Below are 22,038 nucleotides of genomic sequence, written 5' to 3'. Positions count from 1 at the left end.
CACACACACACACACTGCAGCAGCTGCAGTTCCATTTGTAATTGCAGTGGATCTCAAATGACATTGAAAACAATCTTTGTAACACAAAATCTACAGTGTCCAACTTTGTCCCATATACATGTAATACTCATTACAGAGTATGAGGTTAGTGTAACAGACCTGAATACTTCCAAGTAAAGATCGGGTTTCTGCTCTCTTCATGAGACACTATTTTTTATAAAACACTTTAAAGCATCTTTAAACATTCCAGGTTATTTCAACCTAGTAATTTTGTCTTTTTTTAGTCATATAATTACAGCAGAAGTCTAACCTAGCAAACTAACCTCGTTAGGTTGTCAATACTGAGCATTTAATTAGTGCTCATTTTCACTTAGATGACCTTTGATTAACTATTATTTTAATAAATCTATTTTTCATATCATACAGTATCTCACAAAAGTGAGCACACCCATCACATTTCAGCAGCCATTTTAGTATATCTTCTTAAAAATGAAACTTGGATATATTTTAGAGTAGTCAATGTGCAGCTTGTGTCGCAGTATAGATTTACTGTCCTCTGAAAATAACTCAACATAAAGTCATTGTCAAAATAGCTGGCAACAAAAGTGAGTACACCCTAGTGAACTTGTCCAAAGTGTCAATATATTGTGTCAGCACCATTGTTATCTGGCACTGCTCTAATCATCCTGGGCATGGAATTGACCAGAGCTGCACAGGTTGTTGCTGAGATCCTTTTACACTCCTCACAGAGCTGCTGGACATTAGACACATGGTGCTTCTCCACCTAACGCTTGAGGATGCCCCACAGGTGCTTAATAGTGTTCAGGTCTGGAGACATACTTGGCCACCCCATCACCTTTACCTTCAACTTTCTCAGCAAGGCAGTTGTCATCTTAGTGGCTTGTTTGGGGTCGTTATCATGTTGGAAAACTGTGTAGTTTCTGGAGGGAAGGTATCATGTTCTGCTTCAGAATGTACAGCACATAATGGAATCCATGTTTCCCTCAATGAACTGCAGCTCCCCAGTACCAGCAGCACTCATGCAGCCCCAGACCATGATGCTACCACCACCATGCTTGACTGTAGGAAAGACATAATTTTCTTGGTACTCCTCACCAGGGCATCGCCACACATGCTGGACACCATCTGAGCCAAACAGTTTATCTTATAGTCCTATTAGACCACAGAACATGGTTCCAGTAATTCACACTCTTGGTTGTCTTCAGCAAACTGTTTCCGGGCTTTCTTGTGATCCGACTTCAGATGAGGCTTCCTTCTGGAACAACACCCATGCAAACTGACTTGTTTCAGTGTGCGGCGTATGGTCTGAGCACTGACAAGCTGACCTTCTACCTCTGCAAACTTTTAAAGCAATGCTGGCAGCACTAATGCATCTGTTTTTTGATGCCAGGTTCTGCATCTGATGCACAGGATGAGTGCTTAACTTCATTTATTGACCCTTGCAAGCCCTGTTCCTAATGGAACCCATCTTGGATAACCTCTGTATGACCCTGACCACTGTAGTGTAACTCAGTTTCAGGGTGTTACTGAACCTCTAATAGCGTTGGCCATCTTTGTGGAAAGCAACAATTCTAATTCTCAAATCCTCAGAGAGTTCTTTGCCATGAGATGCCATGATGAACATCCAGTGGTCAGTATGAGAGAACTGTACTTAAAGGAGTAGTTCACTTTCAGAACAAAAATTTACAGATAATGTACTCACCACCCCCTTGTCATCCAAGATGTTCATGCCTTTCTTTCCTCAGTCGTGAAAAGATGATGTTTTTTGAGGAAAACATTTCAGGATTTCTTTCCATATAAAGGACTTCTAAGGTGCCTCCGAGTTTGAACTTCCAAAATGCAGTTTAAACGCAGCTTCAAAGTGCTCTAAATGATCCCAGCTGAGAAAGAAGGGTCTTATCTAGAGAAACGATTTATTTTCTAAAAACACTTACAATTTATATACTTTTTCAATCTAAACAGAGCTAGACAAGACGAGCATTTGAGGTTAAAAAGTTTATAAATTGTAATTGTTTTTTAGAAAATAACCAATCGTTTTGTTAGATAAGACCCCTTATCTTGTCTGTGATCGTTTAGAGCCCTTTGAAGCTACATTTTGGAAGTTCAAACTCGGGGGGCACCATAGAAGTCCATTATATGGAGAGAAATCCTTAAATGTTTTCCTCAAAAAACATAATTTCCTTACGACTGAAGAAAGAAAGACATGAACATCTTGGATGACAAGGGGGTGAGTACATTATTTGTACATTTTTGTTCAGAAAGTGAACTACTCCTTTAAAGCACCAAATTTCAAATGCTCTTATACAAGATACACAAGTTTGAATGGTACTGTCAATCAGACAAAGCCATAAACATGATGAATAGGACATGTGGCTTTGCATGGTTAAACAACACACTGCTGTTATCACTTAGGGATATAGATTAAGGCAGTGCCAGATAACAATGGTGCTAACACAATATATTGACACTTTGGACAAGTTCACTTAGGGTGTACTCACTTTTGTTGCCAGCTATTTTGACAATAATGGCTGTGTGTTGAGTTACTAGAGGACAGTAAATCTATACTGCTATACAAACTGCACATTGACTACACTACTCTACTAGTTTCATTTCTATAGTATTGTCTCTTGAGAAGACACACTAAAATGGTTACTGAAATGTAAGGGGGTGTACTCACTTTTCTGAGATACTGTACATCAACAGTTGTATGATGGCAGAGGATTCTTCTTGATCTGAATTTCCATAAAAGGATGATTTTGAAGTTAAAAATAACCTGGAATATTCCATTTAATACCTTTAATCGCTTAGTCGCCTGTCCTCTTTACAGGGTGTCAGACAAATGCACGTTCAGAGTGAGATTTGTGCCGTCTCACTGTATTTGTGCTGAGTGTTCTGCATGTCTGGTGTTAAACAGGGTGATAAATTCTCCCCGGTGCATAGACATTTTTGTCATTGACTGTCCAGAGTGGGACGGTCAGCAGTTTAAGAGGTGCAAAAACATAGAAGAGCAAATGCGTCTGTCAGAGAGCATGTGAAACCCAACCTTAAACTCATATTCAGCAGCATTATACAACATTAGATTCATTTCCTTTGACCGATGAAACTAATGACAGTTTGTTAGCACAACAACACAACATCAACACGACAAATTACACCCATTAACAACGACACACCCATGCAGGTGTAATTGTGTTTGTGTTTGGTTTCTGTTTATGTATGTTTCTATTTCTGTGGTTGGTTTTTACCTCTGATAACTATGGGCATTAAAGTCTATTCGTCTGTAAGGGGAGGATTGCCAAATGATTTCGGGTTGATTTGAGAAAAGGGCAACTGGGGATAAACTGGGTTTGGATAATTGAGTGTGCATGGTTCAGACATTGTTTGTGTCATTTTTTTGTGCATTTTTATGGGTTTTCGAGGCTGTTGGAGGTGACAACACAGGGTCACAAAGTTTTGTGGGATGTTTCGTGTAACAGAAGGTTTGTTACTGAAAACAAAGTTGAATAGGATAAAGTAAAATGCAATGCAAAATAGAAATAGAGAGAATGGAAGACTATAGAGGGTAAAAAGAGGACAGTGCATGTCAGGAAAGAAACAGAGGAGAAACTAAGTTAAATAGACATGCAAAAAACATCAAACATAAAGAGATCAAGAAAGAAAAGATAGAAAGAGAAGAGGAAAAAAAGATTAAAAGAAAGATTTTTCAGATTTTAAGGATGTTTTCACAGTTGAATCCTAAAGTAGCCAAATTTAGATTCCTTGATTTGGAGAAAAAAATTATCTAGTTCACTTTGTATTTACAGTTTGTGGCAAAACAGAATCTGTTTTTTGGTCAGTGTTTTTGTAATTTCATTTGGAGCCGCTATTGGTTCAGAAATTATGCATTTTACATTTAAATCTAATTTATTTATTGAAAATTTTTGTAGACTTAAAACATTTCTGTGATGATTTCCTCAAACGTCTAAACGCTTAAGCTTAAATTTTTGCATAAAAGTTTGTGTGTATAAATTTTTGCAAATTATTTTATACATTTTTAAATGTTTTTACAATTATCTGTAGCATTTAATTCACAAACCCAGATTTCCTTAAATTGATGCACCAGTAGATTATTAGTTTAAACGCTCAAGCCTAAATGTTTGCATAAAAGTTTGTGTAGTATACATTTTTAAAAATTATTTAATATATATTTTTGAATGTTTTAAAAATTATTTGTAGCATTTATTTAACAAACCCAGATTTCCTCAAATTGATGCACCAATAGATGGTTAGTTTAAATGCTCAAGCCTTCATTTTAAAAGTTTGTGTGTGTAGTTTACATTTTTTTATTATTATTTTTATAAATGAAAATAGTTTTTAGTATATATTTAACAAACCCAATTTTGTATAAAAATATTTTTATTTATTAATTTTCTTAAATTATTTTTTTTATAATAATTTATATTATTAAAAACTGCATTTAAAGTTTCTCATGTCCAATTCCCTAAAATATGGAACTAAAATAGTCTCAGAATCAACGTGTACAATATATCATACACAAATATGCAAGTTTAATCACATTGACAAAAAAAGTGTATATATCTGCAAACACCAGTTAAAAACTTCATTCACATTCTCTGCAAAAAAGATTTTCTCATTTAGTATTTTGTCAAAAAATTCCTAAACCAAGAACTAGGGCTGGGCGATTAATCGAAAAGTAATCGAAATCGACATTCAGAACCTATAATCGATCAAATTTTTCCAGGTCAATTATTTCAATTAATTTCCCTTTAAAAACACTACCGCATGTGGAGTCACGTGACCCCGCTCCGTTACGTCACATTATTCCGCCGACATGTCGATGGAGAGCTTAAGCAGTATTTATTCAGGAAAAAGTATTTACAGGATATGCAAGAGTAATTTTAATTAGAAGAGATACTGCTTATTTTCTACTTTTAATATTTATTATTATTTTATAAATAATTTATTTTGTTTCCAAAAGTGCAAGTTATTTATTTTCACTAATTTAAGAAAAATGTGACTTTTCGTTTTAAGCAATGTGTGCTTTAATTTCAGTTGTTCAACACTGATGTTCAATAAAAAAATCATAGATAGCAGATAGTGTGTGCACCCTTTATTCAAAAATCTCTCACTTGTAATATGTGCACATATTTACTGTACAAAACTTGTCAGTGAACTATAAGGGCAAAAAAATAAATATTATATAAATATAATTAAATATAATTTTATTAATGAATAAAATAATCGTTCAATAATCGTAATCGGGTTAAAATGTTCAATTAATCGAGATTTTGATTTTAGGCCAAATCGCCCAGCCCTACCAAGAACCATTTTCACTAAAAGTCGTATTTTCTGAAAAACGTATCAAAATTAAGTGAGTTTATGCCTAAAACAAAAATATCTGACAAAGGTTTTTTTCTAGTTTTAAGCATAAACTTTTTTTAAATTGCTCATCGTGGAAAAAATATATTATAGCACAGCTCTATGTATAAAGTTGCATAGAAGCATATCCGTCTATGAAGATATCAAGATATTATAACCATTAACATCATGATTTTCTTTTAAAACAATGTGTTTTGTAAAAAAGCGTTTTATAAATAAAACTTGACACATAAGCCGGACTTCGTAAATGCACTTAGCCCCCCTGAAACCAACCAAGTGTGAAAACACCCTGAGATGTTTAGTGGTTATGTAATCTGTATTTTTGCAGAGATGGACATGAAAGAGATGGCGTGAGATGGGCATGTAAAACTCATTTTGGGAGATTGAGGGGCTCTTGTGTGTGTGACTTGATCTTTAAAATCTACCATGTCCATCATGGAAACCGACTGGGCCTGGACTGACGTTTCCTTAACTGCATGTCTCTGTGAATATTTGTGTGTAACCCACGTGCAGAAGTACTAAAACTTACCTTTCCGCACATTCCCATCAGTGGGTCGAAACTCTCGCGTGTTGAGGAGGAAGCAGGCTCTGTCCTGCTGGCAGCGTTCTTGTGTTCGGCCCACCGGGCTGCGCTCATCTGGACTAAGAACCTGATCGATTGTTGGACAGTCCTCGTTTGCTAAAGCGGCGCTGGCTGCGTCACCGTTCTGCTTCGAGTCTGAGGAGAGACATGAATGAACACAGAGTTGGGTTGGTGAGTTAAATTTGAGAACCAAATCAACAAATCATTCACAGTAGTTCTGAGAACTGATTTAGGTGATTCATTGACATGATCTGACTCAAAACAATGACTTGTTCATAACTCAATCAAATTAATAAATCAGAATATTCAAAATATTAATAAAAATGCACTTAATAAATCTGGAAATAATGTGATGGCAACAAGATAAGTAGTTGATATAGACAAGGTTTTATGCATCATGCTTTTTCTGTCCTGTGCCTTTTAGAACATGTGTAGAACTTAAAGTGACTCTATAGAACTATTAGAGACTTCCAGGTTTAAAAAAAAACAATGAATAATTGATAATAGACATGACATTAGTAGGAAGAGCAGTGCATCTAAACACACTTAAACATATAAACGTATAAGGACAGTATGTTTTCAAACACAGCTCCAAAATGTCTCTTGGTTATCTTCAGATTTCTTTAATGGCTGTGCCTTCTCATGTGATTTTGTTGTATATTTTAACTAAATATAATTTTAATTGAGCTAAAGTTTTATTTTTAAAGTATTCAATTCAATTAATAGCTATTTAAAAAGCTAAATATATAAATCATATACCATATTATTAAAAAATACCTATAGTATATATTTAAATAAAATAATCTAAATAAAATATAGAACATAATTTTTATATATGAAGATATATATATTATAAAAAATAATATATTATAATAAAAAATATATAAAATTACAGATATATAATTATTAAAAAATAAATAAATAACATACAATTAAAATATAGTACAGTATTCTATTATTATTATTATATACAAATAAAAATGAAAGTATATATATAGCCTGCATTTATTTGATCCAGTATATATATTATTTTTTTATTATATAATTTTTTTTTTTTATATATATACATAGTCAAAAGTTTTTGAACGGTAAGATTTTTAATGTTTTTTAAAGAAAAACATTTTTTCTGCTCACCAAGCCTGCATTTATTCATTCCTAAATACAGCAAAAGCAATAATATTGTGGAATATTTTGACTATTTAAAATAACTGCTTTCCATTTAAATATATTTAAAAATGTAATTTATTTCTGTGATGGTGTGAAATTTTCAGAAATTACTCCAGTCTTCAGTTTCACATGATCCTTCAGAAATCATTCTAATATGCTGATTTGCTGTTTTTTTTTTAAATTATTTTTTTGTAAAGAAATTATAGAAATTAATACTTGTATTTACCAAGGATGCTTTCAAACAAACCTGAAAAAAACTGTTTTCAACATAATAATAATAATAATAATAATAATAATAATAATAATTTTAATAATAATGGGAATATTAGAATGATTTCTGAAGGATCATGTGAATGGAGTAACGATGCAAAAAAAATCAGCATTGAAGTCACATGAATAAATTACATTTTAAAATATATTAAAATAGAAAACAGTTATTTTGAATAGTAAAAATATTTCAAAATTTAACTGTTTTTGCTGTGCTTTGGATCAAATAAATTTAGCCTTGGTGAGCAGAAGAAACTTCCTTAAAAAAATTCCTGTTCTAAAACCTTTGACTGGTAGCGTATATATTAGACTTATCAACCACTCCAACATCCTAATGTAAAATCAAATATCCTCTGACCATATTGTTGAAGCTGCTTCTATTCAAAACGTTACAAAATCCACCACTTTAACAAAGGCTTGTGTGCATTTCTCACCTCTGTTAATCTCTATGATCTCCTCCTGAGCTAGAGGACAGTCCCCCGTCATCCCACTTGATCCCAGCACGCCGCCCAGCACGTTACCCAGGATCCTCTGGGGCGAAGCCGTGGCCATGGCAAGGGCATCCGGCTTGCAGTAATTGGGCGAGCCGGGTTGCGGGGCTCGTGGGATGTGTTTGTTCTTCTTTTTAGGCAGCTTTTGCTTGGCCATGGCCAGAGAGTAATACATGCCGAAGTTGTTAACAATAACGGGCACGGGCATGGCAATAGTCAGCACACCCGCGAGGGCACACAGCGCCCCCACCAGCATACCCGACCACGTCTCCGGATACATATCTCCATAGCCTAAGGTGGTCATGGTCACCACGGCCCACCAGAAACCAATGGGGATGTTCTTGAAGTTGGTGTGCGCGCTCGCCGTAGGGTCGTCCGGACTGGCTCCTATCCTCTCGGCGTAGTAGATCATGGTGGCGAAGATGAGGACACCGAGAGCGAGGAAGATGATGAGCAGGAGGAACTCGTTGGTACTTGCACGAAGCGTGTGCCCGAGAACTCGCAAACCCACAAAGTGGCGCGTCAACTTGAAGATCCGCAGGATTCGGACAAAGCGCACCACTCGCAGGAAGCCCAACACATCTTTTGCTGCTTTGGAGGAAAGTCCGCTCAGGCTGACCTCTAGGTAGAAAGGCAGGATGGCCACAAAGTCGATGATGTTCAGAGCGCTCTTGAAGAACTCGGCCTTGTCGGGACAGAAAACGATGCGCGTGAACACCTCGATGGTGAACCAGATCACGCACACTCCCTCCACGTACGTCAGCCAGCTGTCCGTCACCACTTCGTACACGATCTCCTCTCTCGTCACGTTCCCATCCGTAACGTTCTCCGTTTTGTTGTAGATTGTGTTGAACGCTTCATGCGTCTCCATGCAGAAGGTGGAAATGGAGATGAGGATGAACAGAAGGGATCCGAACGCCACATACTGAAAAATAAGACAGAGGGAGTTTAGCAGGGGGTAACCAAAAAATGTATTACTCAACATACAAATATGTAATGTTAAATGAGTAGTTCATTTTCAGAACAAAAATTTACAGATCATGTACGCACCCCCTTGTCTTTCTTTCTTCAGTTGCAAAGAAATAGTGTTTTTTAAGGAAAACATTTCAGGATTTCTCTCTATATAATGGACTTCTATGGTGCCCCCGAGTTTGAACTTCCAAAATGCAGCTTCAGAGGGCTTTAAACGATCACAGCCGAGGAAAGAAGGGTCTTATCTAGCAAAACGATGTGTTTTTTTCTTTAAAAAAATTACAATTTTATACTTTTTTTAACCTCAAATGCTCATGTTGTCTAGCTCGGCAAGACGAGTGTTTGACGTTAAAAAGTATATAAGTTGTAAATGCTTTTAGAAAATAACAGATCGTCTGCTAGACAAGACCTTTCTTCCTCAGATGATTGTTAAGAGCCCTTTGAAGCTGCATTTAAACTACATTTTGAAAGTTCAAACTCAGGGCACCATTGAAGTCCTTTATATGGAGAGAAATCCTGAAATGTTTTCGTTAAAAAACACTATTTCTTTGCAACTGAAGAAAGACAGACATGAACATCTTTGAAATATTTTTTCAGAGTTTATTTTATTGCACTTGTATTCATTTGCGTCTGTAGATTTAATTTACAACATATATCTTTAAAGGCCGTTTCTTTTTCCTAAATGAGTTTTATCTCCAGTTCAGCAGCACTTACATTCACCAAACTTCACAGTTTTATTCCTATTTATATTCTGGCAGTTTTTACAGAAGGGTTTGTTATTTTATAATTTTCTTGAAATTTTACAACACTTTATTCCTAAAAAAAATTAGATATTTTCTTTTTGGCTGTTGACAATATTTGAGATTTTGGGCTGTTTAGCTTTTATAATGTGTTGTTTCAGACTAGTGGAAAGAAAACCTCAAAAATATTCTTTAATTCTTTATTTTATTGCACTTCTGTTGTCATTTGCATCCGTAGATTTCAATTACAATGCATGCCTTTAAAGGCCGTCTTTTTCTAAATGAGTTTTATCTCCACTTCTGCAGCACTTACATGCACCAAACTTTAAAAACTTAGTTTTATTCCTATCTAAATTCAGAAAGTTTTTTATTGAAGGGTTTATTTATCATTCAACTGCTATTTTACAACATTTTATTTCTAATAAAAAACATGGTGAAAATGCATTTTCTCTGGCTGTTGACAGTATTGTCTGATTTATGGAGTGATAAAAGGAGATATCCAAAATCCCCTCAGTAAACCTTTAACTCCAATATACCAACAAAATAAAACCTTTTAACCCGGTTTTATCTAATGTTCAGATTTATTTCATGGAAATGCAAGCTTGTGCATAATTAATTAAATAATGCCTTATTTACATATTTAAACATAACATTTCAGATAACTTCTTGAAAAATTCTTAAAGTCTTGCCTTAACTGAATACATGATGTTAAACACATCACATATTATATTATAATTGTATATGACTGCCATGCTGACATTTATTTGACTCTTATCTCTGATTGACAACAGAAATTTTCCTAATTGTAACACTAAAACAAGCATTTTTTGTAAAAATGTTGTTCTGAAACTATCTGTGTTATGAAAGCTTATACAAATAAACTTGAACTGAATTAACAACCATGCATTGTTCCGGTAAGCAGATCCTTTTATCCAAAGAAGCTTACGGTACACTTATTACAGACACAATCCCTCCGGAGTAACCTGAAGTTAAGTGCCCTGCTCAAGGACACTATACTAATAGCTAATGACCAAAACCAGCATCCGGAAGTTTCCAGCCCTAAGCTTTCTAACCACTATGGCAAAACGGTGGGACGCAAAACCCACAACCTTACTTCATTTAGAGATATCCATTGTGCTGGAACCCATGTAATGCATTATATATTATTATATAACATGTACATTTATGCATTAGGCAGACACCAATGGTATTGTGGTGTTAGTGTTTTTTTAACATTCTGATTTAGTTTGATGTTATGTTTTTATTTTAGGTTTAAACTAGAAATAAATTAAAAACAGTGTATACAATCCTCAGTCTCCAGTATGATTTGTAAATCAATTTATAAATCACCTTTGGAAAAGTTGAAGTTATATGCTGCCTCTCGACTGTACTGTATATTGACTAATGCATAAGTAAGAGTTTGCCGTTCAATGATGTTTATTAAGGGCTCTGTCCTTGACATCATTTTATTTCCTCTAGACATTGATCGCTATGTATACAAGATCAGTTTTCATAGCCATGATGACTATACATAGCTTCATATCTGTAAAATAACATGCATCAGAAAGAACTATTTGTCCAACACTAGGCTCACAATATGTTTCTGTAAACAGATACATGCCGTATCAAAGCTTTACATACAAATCAGTGCTAATGTAAGAAATGAACTGCAGATTCTTTAATCAATGCAATTCAATTAAAAATTACCCCCCCCCCAAACAAAAACTTGGGGTATACAGGGTAATAGATAAAACATTAAATTCATTTAAAGATGAAATATTAATCTTGTTTGGGTGAATTTCAAATAGTTATGAATATAATAATATCAAAGATGGTTAATAAATTAATAAAAAAATAAAATGCATCATTTATCACTGAACCAACTGATATAAATAAGCCAAAGTACTAAAAGTGCTAAAACTCAAATAAAAATAAAGATTAATATATATGCAAAAAGTACATAACAAAACTACTGAATGAAAATGAAAAACACAAAATTACAAACTAATTAAAAATATTATTAAATATAATATTAATGCTTTGACAGCAACACTAAAATAACACTCATCACAGCTTTGAAAAAAAATGTACATTTTACACTTAATTTTAAATATTTTCCAAAACATTAATATTAACATTATAATTGTACAAAAATTCAAAAATAATTTATCTATAATTATTTGCAATAAATAAATAATACTAAAAAATCTCTGACCACAGCTTTGAAAAATGCATATGTAAATTTTATGTTTTCCAATATATTAATATTTATAATACTGCAATATAATATTATGTATACTGTTAATACAAAATATAAATAATAATTTATAATTCACATTTGTGAAAAAGTGCGCTTGCTTTCTATAAAGAGTTGGAAAAATAAAGATGACAGTGACTATAGTAATAATATTAATCAATATATATATATATATATATATATATATATATATATATATATATATATATATATATAAATAAATAAATATATTTGAAAAATAATTGAAAATAATTGATAAACATGCATATATTTTAGATTGAATATTTTCCGTTTATAATACTGCAATATAGAATAACATATACAGTTAACAGAAAATATAAATATTACTTTATAAATCATATTTGTGTAAAAAGTGTGCTTGCTTTCTATAAAGAGTTGGAAAAATAAAGATGACAATAGATGACTATAGTAATATTAATCAATTTCATCATTCACACACGAGAAACCCTCTTCTGGTCCCTGGATACTCACTCCTCTGTATTTGGTCCACTCAAAAGTGTGCCAAAACCTAAACTAGGTCCTGACGTACACACATACACACAGAAAACTCCGATCTACATTAGTCTCACACAGTCTCTCACCTGAATTCTCTTTACACATTAATTTACATCAGACTGTAACCCACAGAATAAAAGGCCACTGAAGGCTCAGAAGTCTATGGCTGGTGTGTGACACCCATTAGGAAATCACCCTGTTGTGATTAGTTGTACATAAGTTGAAAAACTGCCAAAAATGTTATATTCATGCAACCATCTGATTGCAAACAAATTATTTCTCAAATTCACAAGCCTTTGTCTGCCGAGTATAAGAACGAAAGATCAAACATATTTATATAGAGATCACAAACAGAGACACACACACACACACACACACACACACACACACACACACACACACACACACACACACACACACACACACACACACACACACACACACACTCAGAGCCACTCATGTGCATGAGCTGTTCCAAGCAGTGAGGACACACAGGGTTGAAAGCTTCTCCTCCACTCCACCCCTCTATCTGCTCGCTCCATTTATCCCTCCATCCAAGACTGCTTTGTTTCACAGGCTGCATATATTTGTTTCTCTATCATGGTGAACACTTTTCGTTGTGCTAAAGATACTTTTTTTTTTTTTACATGTTTGACATTTGTAAACTTTTGCATTTCAATTTTCATCAAGATACTACACTGTGAACATTTTTTCAAAAGTTGTAAATAGATTATTGGAGTATGTTTTAAAAGAAAATACTATCTCTGTCTTTTCACTTCTAAATTTCACTTTGTTAATTGTTGTATCCTAATTGTTTCTGAAATATATTAGAAATTTCATAATTAAAATTTTGAGAGAAATAAAAATTTGACATATAATCACAATTAAAAGGTACATTTTTTGGAATTATGCAATCGGAAATAGGATTTCCAGAAAATACTATTTCAGTATTTACTTCAAAATTTACTTTCAATGTAAATCCCACTTAATAAGTCTATTAAAGTGTATAACCGAGCACATTTCTGTCTTTTTCACATCTGCAGCACATATAATTGTATAAACCTTCTTGAAAAGGGAAATATTTTTTGAATTATGCAATATGATTGCAATAAAATAGCGTACTATTTCAGTCTTTTTTCTTCAAAATTTTGAAAATATTGAAAAAACTTAGTATTACCATACTATGACATCTTAAAACATAGTATTACCATACTACAATGTCCAAAAACATTTTATTACCATAGTACATTGTCCAAAAATATGGTACTACCATAGCACCATATTGAAAAAATATAGTATTACCATACTATGACATCCCAAAACAGAGTATTACCATACTACTATGTCTAGAAACATAGGATTTCCATAGTTCAAAGTCCAAAAACATAGTATTACCATACTATGACATCCTAAAACACAGTATTACCATCCTACAGTGTCCAAAAACAGTATATTAAAAAAATGCATAATGAATTATGCAATCTGATTACAAGAATATTGCCTACTATTTCAGTCTTTCACTTCAAAATTTCACATTTAAATCAATGCATCAATTGCTGTTTCTTTGTAAGTATTTGTGAAATTTATTAGCATAGTGAAAATTGTTTTAGAGTACTTTTTTCAGCATATTAAAGCCTTTTTTCCCCTCATTTGCAGAACGTAAAATCATTCCAAACAATCTTAAAAAGGGAAATCCATTTAAGAATATTGAAAACAGAAAAAAGGAGGGGGACAAGAGCACAGCAAACGACACATCTGAAGAGGACAGGTGCTGATCTCAGGTGAGCATGAACGCACAACACTTTTTTTTTTTTTAATGTAAAGTACCTGCCTTATCCCATAAACCTTTGTCGCTCTCTCCCTCTCTGTTTGTCTTCAGTCTCAACCTGACCTAGTTACAGACTGCTGCAGTAACCAGCATCCTCTGCCCAGGTCCCCCTCTTTCTCTCTTCATCTCTCACAGCAGTGCTCTCTTACGCTCCATATTGGCTGTTTAAACCAGAGAACTAGTCGACAAACCAGTTGCATGTTTCAGTCACACTCTCTAGTTTTTTTTAAACATTTGAAACATTTATTCACATTTGCATTAAAATGCATGAAATATCACCATACTGCATACTATAAACTGCCTGTTTTTAATAAAAGCCTAATTTATTATACACAAGCTGTGCAAATTCATGAATTCATTATTAAACAGTTTCATTCAACTGATTGCAACAGTTAATGCAATACTTAGTATGTGTTTCATGAACGAGGCTCAGTATATGTAACAATATGCAGTATGCAAAGATAAACGTAAGCATGCTTATAATGTTTTAATATAACTTACAGCCTGGTCACGATTACAGAAATATCTTTACTTTGCATTTATAACTTTTTTGGTACTGTAATATTACCATATTCACATACCATGTCATTTATATAGTACCACAAGAGAATGCCAAAAATGTGGTATTACCATTGCATAATATTTAATAAGTAAAATAAAAAACATAGTATTACCATAGTACCATGTTAAAATACTTAGTATTACCATTGCACCATATTGAAAAAACACAGTACTGTCATACTACAATGTCCAAAAACATAGTATTACTGTAGTACAGTGTCCACAAATGGGGTTTTATCATAGTACCATTTTAAATAAAACATAGTATTACCATACTACAACAAAATTGATATTGTTCAATTAAAAATCATCAACAACAACAACAACAACATCCTTTTAGATACTATGATATCCCAAAACATTGTATTACCATAATACAATGTCTAAAATATGGTATTACCATAACACCGTATTGAAAAAACTTAGTATTACCATACTATGACATCCTAAAAACATGGTATTACCATACTACAATGTCCAAAAACACAGGATTACCATAGGATAAAGTTCAAAAACTTAGTATTACCATACTATAACGTCCTTAAACATGGTATTACCATAGTAAAAAGTCCAAAATGTGGTAATACTATGGCACCATATTGAAAATAACATAGTATTACCATACTATGACATCCTAAAACATAGTATTACCATACTACAATGTCCAAAAATGTGGTATTACCATAGCACCATATATAAAAAAAAAACAGTATTACCACACTACAATGTCCAAAAATATGCTATTACTATAGCACCATATTAAAAAAAACACGGTATTGACATACTACAATGTCCATAAACAAAATATTACCATAGTACAGTGTCTAAAAATGGGGTTTTACCATGGTACCATACTGAAAAACACAGTATTACCATACTAGGATGTACTAAAACATAGTATTACCAAAGAACAATGTCTAAAATATGGTATAACCATAACACCGTATTGAAAAAAACTTAGTATTACCATACTATGACATCCTAAAAACATGGTATTACCATACTACAATGTCCAAAAACACAGGATTACCATAGGATAAAGTTCAAAAACTTAGTATTACCATACTATAACGTCCTTAAACATGGTATTACCATAGTAAAAAGTCCAAAATGTGGTAATACTATGGCACCATATTGAAAAAACACAGTATTACCATACTATGACATCCTAAAACATAGTATTACCATACTACAATGTCCAAAAATGTGGTATTACCATAGCACCATATTAAAAAAAAACAGTATTACCACACTACAATGTCCAAAAATGTGGTATTACTATAGCACCATATTAAAAAAAACATGGTATTGACATACTACAATGTCCATAAACAAAATATTACTATAGTACAGTGTCTAAAAATGGGGTTTTACCATGGTACCATACTGAAAAACACAGTATTACCATACTAGGATGTACTAAAACATAGTATTACCAAAAAACAATGTCTAAAATATGGTATTACCATAACACCGTATTGAAATAACTTACCATACTATGACATCCTAAAAACATGGTATTACCATACTACAATGTCCAAAAACACAGGATTACCATAGTATAAAGTTCAAAAACTTAGTATTACCATACTATAACGTCCTTAAACATGGTATTACCATAGTAAAAAGTCCAAAAAAACATATGATTAGCATAGTGAAGAGTCCAAAATGTAGTATTACTATGGCACCACATTGAAAAATGACATCCTAAAACATAGTATTACCATAGTACAGTGTCCAAACTTATAGCAAAAAACCATGGTATTACCATACTACACTGTCAAAAACATGGTATAGAACGGTGGTACTCTGTGTAAGTGCGTGAGTATTTGCTGCAGGCGTCTGCACTGGAGCGCCGCTCGCTATCGTTCCGTCTTTGCTGCAGGAAGGGGAAGCGAGCACAGCGGTTGTCATGGAGACAGTGATGAAGCTGTGCTGCGGTAAACACACGTCATTAGAGTCACGTTAACACTCGTGTGCACACGCTTTCACACAGAGAAGTGGAGAGCACACACGCGTCGTGCACCACCGTACAGTGAGCGAGACATTAAAATAAACGCATTCGCTCACAGCATGTGCGAAAGTCACTTGTCACTGTGCTTTCCTGTTTCCAGCCTGCTTCCCCCCCTAATCTTTCTTTCCTTCTTTCTTTCACTGGCCAGCTCTGTTCATCTCCACCAGAAAGCGTCAAAAGCTGATGTTAAAGGAATAGTTCAGCCTAAAATAATTCTGTCACTGTGGACACACACTAATGTCATTTAGCACTCATACTCTTAATTCTGTAGTTGAACATAGGAGATGTTTAGCTGGATATCTAGACTATTCGTAACATGAATTAATGAATAAATAAATGGATGATTGAATGAAGGAATGAATGAATGAATGAATGAAGTGTCAAGCTCTAAAACAGACAGAATAGGACTCAAATGTAGTTGCACACTATATACCAAATCTTTTTAAGACGTACAGAAGCTTGGGCTCGCCAAGATATTTTAATGTTTTTGAAAGAAGTCTTTTATGCTCACTAAGGCTGCATTCACTTGATCAAAAATACAGTAAAATTGTGAAATATTATTACTATTATATTTAAGCTTTTGCCAATGGATGCCATATTTAATTTGGTGCAAATGAAATTAAGAAACTACTTTAAAAAAAATTATAGTTCAGAGATGCACACTACCAGTCAAAAGATTATTTTATGTCTCTAAGTCTTCATTTATTTAATTTAAAAATACTGAAAAAAATGTTAAATTGTCAAATATTTTTGTTATTTAAAATAATTGCTTTCTATTTGAATATGTTTTAAAATTGAATTTATTTCTGTGATCAAAGCTGCATTTTCAGCATTATTACTCCAGTCTTTAGTGTAAGAACAGTCTCTTCTGCTCAACAAGTCTGCATTTATTTGATCCAAAAATACCGAAATGTAATGTAAAATTGTGAAATATTTTTACTATTTAAAATAACCACTTTTTATTTAAATGTATTGTAAAACATCATTTATTTCTGTGACGCAAAGCTGAATTTTCAGCATCATTACTCCAGTCTTTAGTGTCACATGATTCTTCAGAAATGCTGATTTGCTGCTTAAGAAACATTTCTGATTATTGTTAATGTTAAAAACAGTTGTGCTGCTTCCTATTTTTGTGTAAATATGAACTGTCATACTTTTTTTCTTTTAGCTTTATATTCATTTACAAGCCCCAGCTTGAGAATCCTACTTTTAGGGAGCAACAGAAAGGGTTAAATGGTTAAATAAACATTGCTAAAATGAATGCATCAGTGCACAGTATGCAGGGTACTGTATCCCAAAATGCAAAACATTCAGCCATTTCCAGTGTGATGAATGAACTCAAGTGAATGTATCAGCCATGATTTTTAACATCTCTTGACTCATTATTTCATCACACTGCCAAATTAAAGGAACAGTTCACCCAAAAATGAAAATGCTGTCATCATTTATTCACCCTCATGTTGTTCTAAGCCCATATGACTTTGTTTCTTCTGCAGAAATAATATATTTTGAATAACACCAGAGCCCAAATTACATTAACTTTCATTGCGAATAAACTCTCAAAATATCTTCTTATATATTCTACAAAAAGCCATGCAGTTCTGGATCTACATGAGAGTAAATATTCATTTTTTAGGTGAAGTATCCCATTAAGTTTCCAAATCTTAACACAAAGTTTGAAACAAACATAAAACAACGTCCAAAAACAGAGGACTACCGTAGTACAAAGTCCAAAAATGTGATATTACCATAGCACCATATTGAAAAAAAAACCTAGTATTACCATACTATGATGTCCTAAAACATAGTATTACCATAGTACAAAGTCCAAAATGTGGTATTACCATAGCACTACATTGAGAAAACATAGTATTACCATACTACAATGTCCAAAAAACATAGGATTGAATTACAGTAATACAAAGTCCAAAAATGTGATTTTACCATAGCACCCAAATTGAAAAAACACAGTATTGACATACTATAATGTCCAAAAACTTAGTATAATGTGCTTTTACCATATCATTTAATTTTTGTTTATTATGTAATATTAATTTTAAAAATATTATTTAGGATTTTTTATTCCAATCATTATTGTTTTTAATATACTCTAGATTTTTTTTTATCTAATTATTATTCATAACAAACCTTACTATTTACTGAACATCAGTGTCTTTTATCATATTTGTTGCATAGTTTTATAAAAGCCAATAATTAAGTTATCAAACATATAGATCAGAAGCTAAATTGGATGAGACACATTCAAAGAAGCAAAAATGCTGATTATTTTAGCTTAAGTTACTAAAATTAAGCTGTAAAAATACATTTTTTGGATTTTTTTTTTAAACGTTTACAATTATTTTTCACATTTTTTGAATATTCTTTAGGATTTTTAAAATCCATTTTAATTTAATATACTTTAGAATTTTGTATTAATTTATTATTAGTAATAAAACATATTTATTAGACATCAATGTCTTTAATCATATTGCTGTAGCACTGTTTAATAAAAGCCACTCAAGGATTTGTTTTACAGTGATTTACCATGCTTTACCATGTCATGCCATGTCTAAAAACACCTAATAACTCAAAATCAACTAAAATCACCGTAACATATTTTAAAGTAGCTTATTTGCTTAATTAACCACTTCGAATGAACAATAATAGCAAAATCTGAAATGTAAATGCATAAATAAGATGTATATATTTCTGCAGATGCATATAGACACCAAACAGGGACAGTAGAAGTGCACACACACACAATAGCAAAAAAAGTGCATTTGTTTGCATGCAACTGTGCTGTGAAGAACTAACATCCTTCTAATGTACTGATGCACGTGTGAACCGGGGTTGCACGCTGCTGTCTGTCATTTATAGACGTACCACCGGCATGCATGCCTTCTCTCACACACACACACACACACACACACACACACACACACACACACACACACACACACGCATCAGCAAAGAAGGAAATATATCAATCTGCCTGTCTTATGGGAACAACCCATAACATCAGGAGAGACACCTGAGAGAGATGGAGGAGAGAGAGTGAACGGTCATTTGATGTTACACAGGACACTGCGGGATACTGAAGGTCATAGGGGGACTGTGTGTGTGTGTGTGTGTGTGTGTGTGTGTGTGTGTGTGTGTGTGTGTGTGTGTGTGTGAGAAGGCATGCATGCCGGTGGTACGTCTATAAATGACAGACAGCAGCGTGCAACACCGGTTCACACGTGCATCAGTACATTAGAAGGATGTTAGTTCTTCACAGCACAGTTGCATGCAAACAAATGCACTTTTTTTGCTATTCTGACCACGTTTTATTAGTTAACACAATCTGTGTAAAACATGATGCACAAACGCCTGCAAGCAAGAGAGCACATGCACCGTTGCGTGCTCGCAGGTGTTGCGTGTGGGGCCGTCTAAGCGTTCTGGCTGTTTTGTATTCTCTCTAGAACACTGCAGTGTTGCCATGTACGTTTGTCCTTGCGACACAGCACCCACCCCCTTTTTCACTGCTCCCGTCTCATTCACTCACCTCTTTTACTTGCAGTCTCTCTATCGCTCTCTCTTTCTCTCCTTTCCGCTCTCATCTCCCTCTATCTGTGTCCTTAATCTAACTGAGAGCTTTTGTGACCAAAATTTGCTTTGTAAGAGAAACGGCAAAGTCATGCCATTAAAATGTGCATTACATGCGTGTGCTCGTGCACTGAGCAAAACTACAGTAAAACAGTGGTTTTGTTTAAAAATTGTGAAATATTTTTTTACAATTTACAATAACTGTTTTCTATCTGAATATACTGTAAAATGTAATTAGGGGCCAAGCACCGAAGGTGCGTAGGCACCTATTGTATCCGTTCTGTTTCTTATTATTATTATTCTTCCGCCGCAAGTCTATGGCAGCCCATAGAACCGCTTGCGGGAAAGTTGTATAATTTTGCACACTGATAGAGGACAGTCCCAACATTAACCATAGCAAGTTTGGAGTCTCTAACTCAAACTCTCTAGAGCCACCACTTGTCTGAAATTTCACTTTCTTTTTGCTAATAACTTTTGAACCGTAAGCCACAAAATCAAAATTCTTTTTTTCTCTGAATCATTGGCTTATGCCGAGTCGAATGAACACCAAAATTCAAAAATCGTAAGGTTTCGTTTTTTTTCTATAATTTATTGTTTGTAAAACCTACTTTTTCGAACTCATCCTAGGTGGTTTGTCTGATTTTCACCAAAATTGGCTCAGATCATCTTCAGACCATGCTGGCAAAAAGTTATGGAATTTGTGTCGATATTCAAAACCGTTTTCATTTAACGCATCAATGAATTTGCTGAAAAGATGCAAAGCTTGGAGATATTTGCACCAAATTTTGTATGTGGCATTACCACCTCACACTGATTACACCACATCAATTTGGTAACAGCGCCACCTATTGGTCAAGAGTAATAAACCATTAATTAACTATCAATTATAAATTGTCCAAAAATGCTAATAACTGTAGACAGCATTAGCCTATTGTAATGAAATTAGTCTCAAAATATTCCTTGGGTCATGCCGACAACATAGATACCAAATATGTCACAGCTGGTCAAACTTCCTGTCCGCCATTTTGATTTATGTTGAAAACTACTTTTTCGAACGAGTCCTAGACCGTTCGTCCGATTTTCACCAAAATCAAGTCAGATCATCTTCAGACTGTGCTGACAAAAAGTTATGGATTTCATGTTGATAGATGAAACCGTTTTCGTACAGCGCCTCTACAAATTTTAGGCTTGATGCCAAAATGATTGAGGCTTTATCTCTGTAAAGCTTTGACATAAAGACACCAAACTTTGAGTGTGCCTTTGTCACCGCACACTAAACACACCACATCGATTTGATAACAGCGCCACCTATTGGTCAAACGTAGTAAGCCATTAAATCATATCAGTAGGCGTTCTACATAATTTTTCTGTCGTTTTGACTAAAATCATCCTAAAATGGCTTCTTTTTACTTATTGTTGCAGTTGGTTTGCTGTTCCTGCCATCCTTAGCTCCTCATTTTCCCCTTTGAATGCTTGGCCCCGTAATTGCTGCTTGCAGCTATATTTTATTCCTGTGATCAAAGCTGAATTTTCAGCATCATTACTCCAGTCTTCAGTGTCACATGATTCTTCAGAAATCATTCTAATATGCTGATTTGCTGCGCAAGAAACATTTATTGTAAATCTACTTAATATTTTTGAAGCTTCTGAATTTAAG

General features: G+C 33.7%; 1 protein-coding gene across 1 annotated transcript in view; it reads right to left on the bottom strand.

Moving 5' to 3' along the window:
- The window catches only part of kcnc3b (potassium voltage-gated channel, Shaw-related subfamily, member 3b), a 50,447-nt gene that overhangs the window by 12,237 nt on the left and 16,172 nt on the right, over positions 1-22,038 (bottom strand). Inside the window, exons 2-3 of the mRNA XM_073831128.1 lie at positions 7,852-8,833; positions 5,930-6,118 (exon numbers count right to left, since the gene is read on the bottom strand). Coding sequence (XP_073687229.1) covers positions 5,930-6,118; positions 7,852-8,833 — 1,171 coding nt within the window. The remainder of the gene's footprint in view (positions 1-5,929; positions 6,119-7,851; positions 8,834-22,038) is intronic.

The sequence above is a fragment of the Garra rufa genome, chromosome 24, assembly GCF_049309525.1.
Source record: "Garra rufa chromosome 24, GarRuf1.0, whole genome shotgun sequence".
Classification (NCBI taxonomy): Eukaryota; Metazoa; Chordata; class Actinopteri; order Cypriniformes; family Cyprinidae; genus Garra; species Garra rufa.
This window is presented reverse-complemented; position numbering and strand designations above follow the sequence as displayed.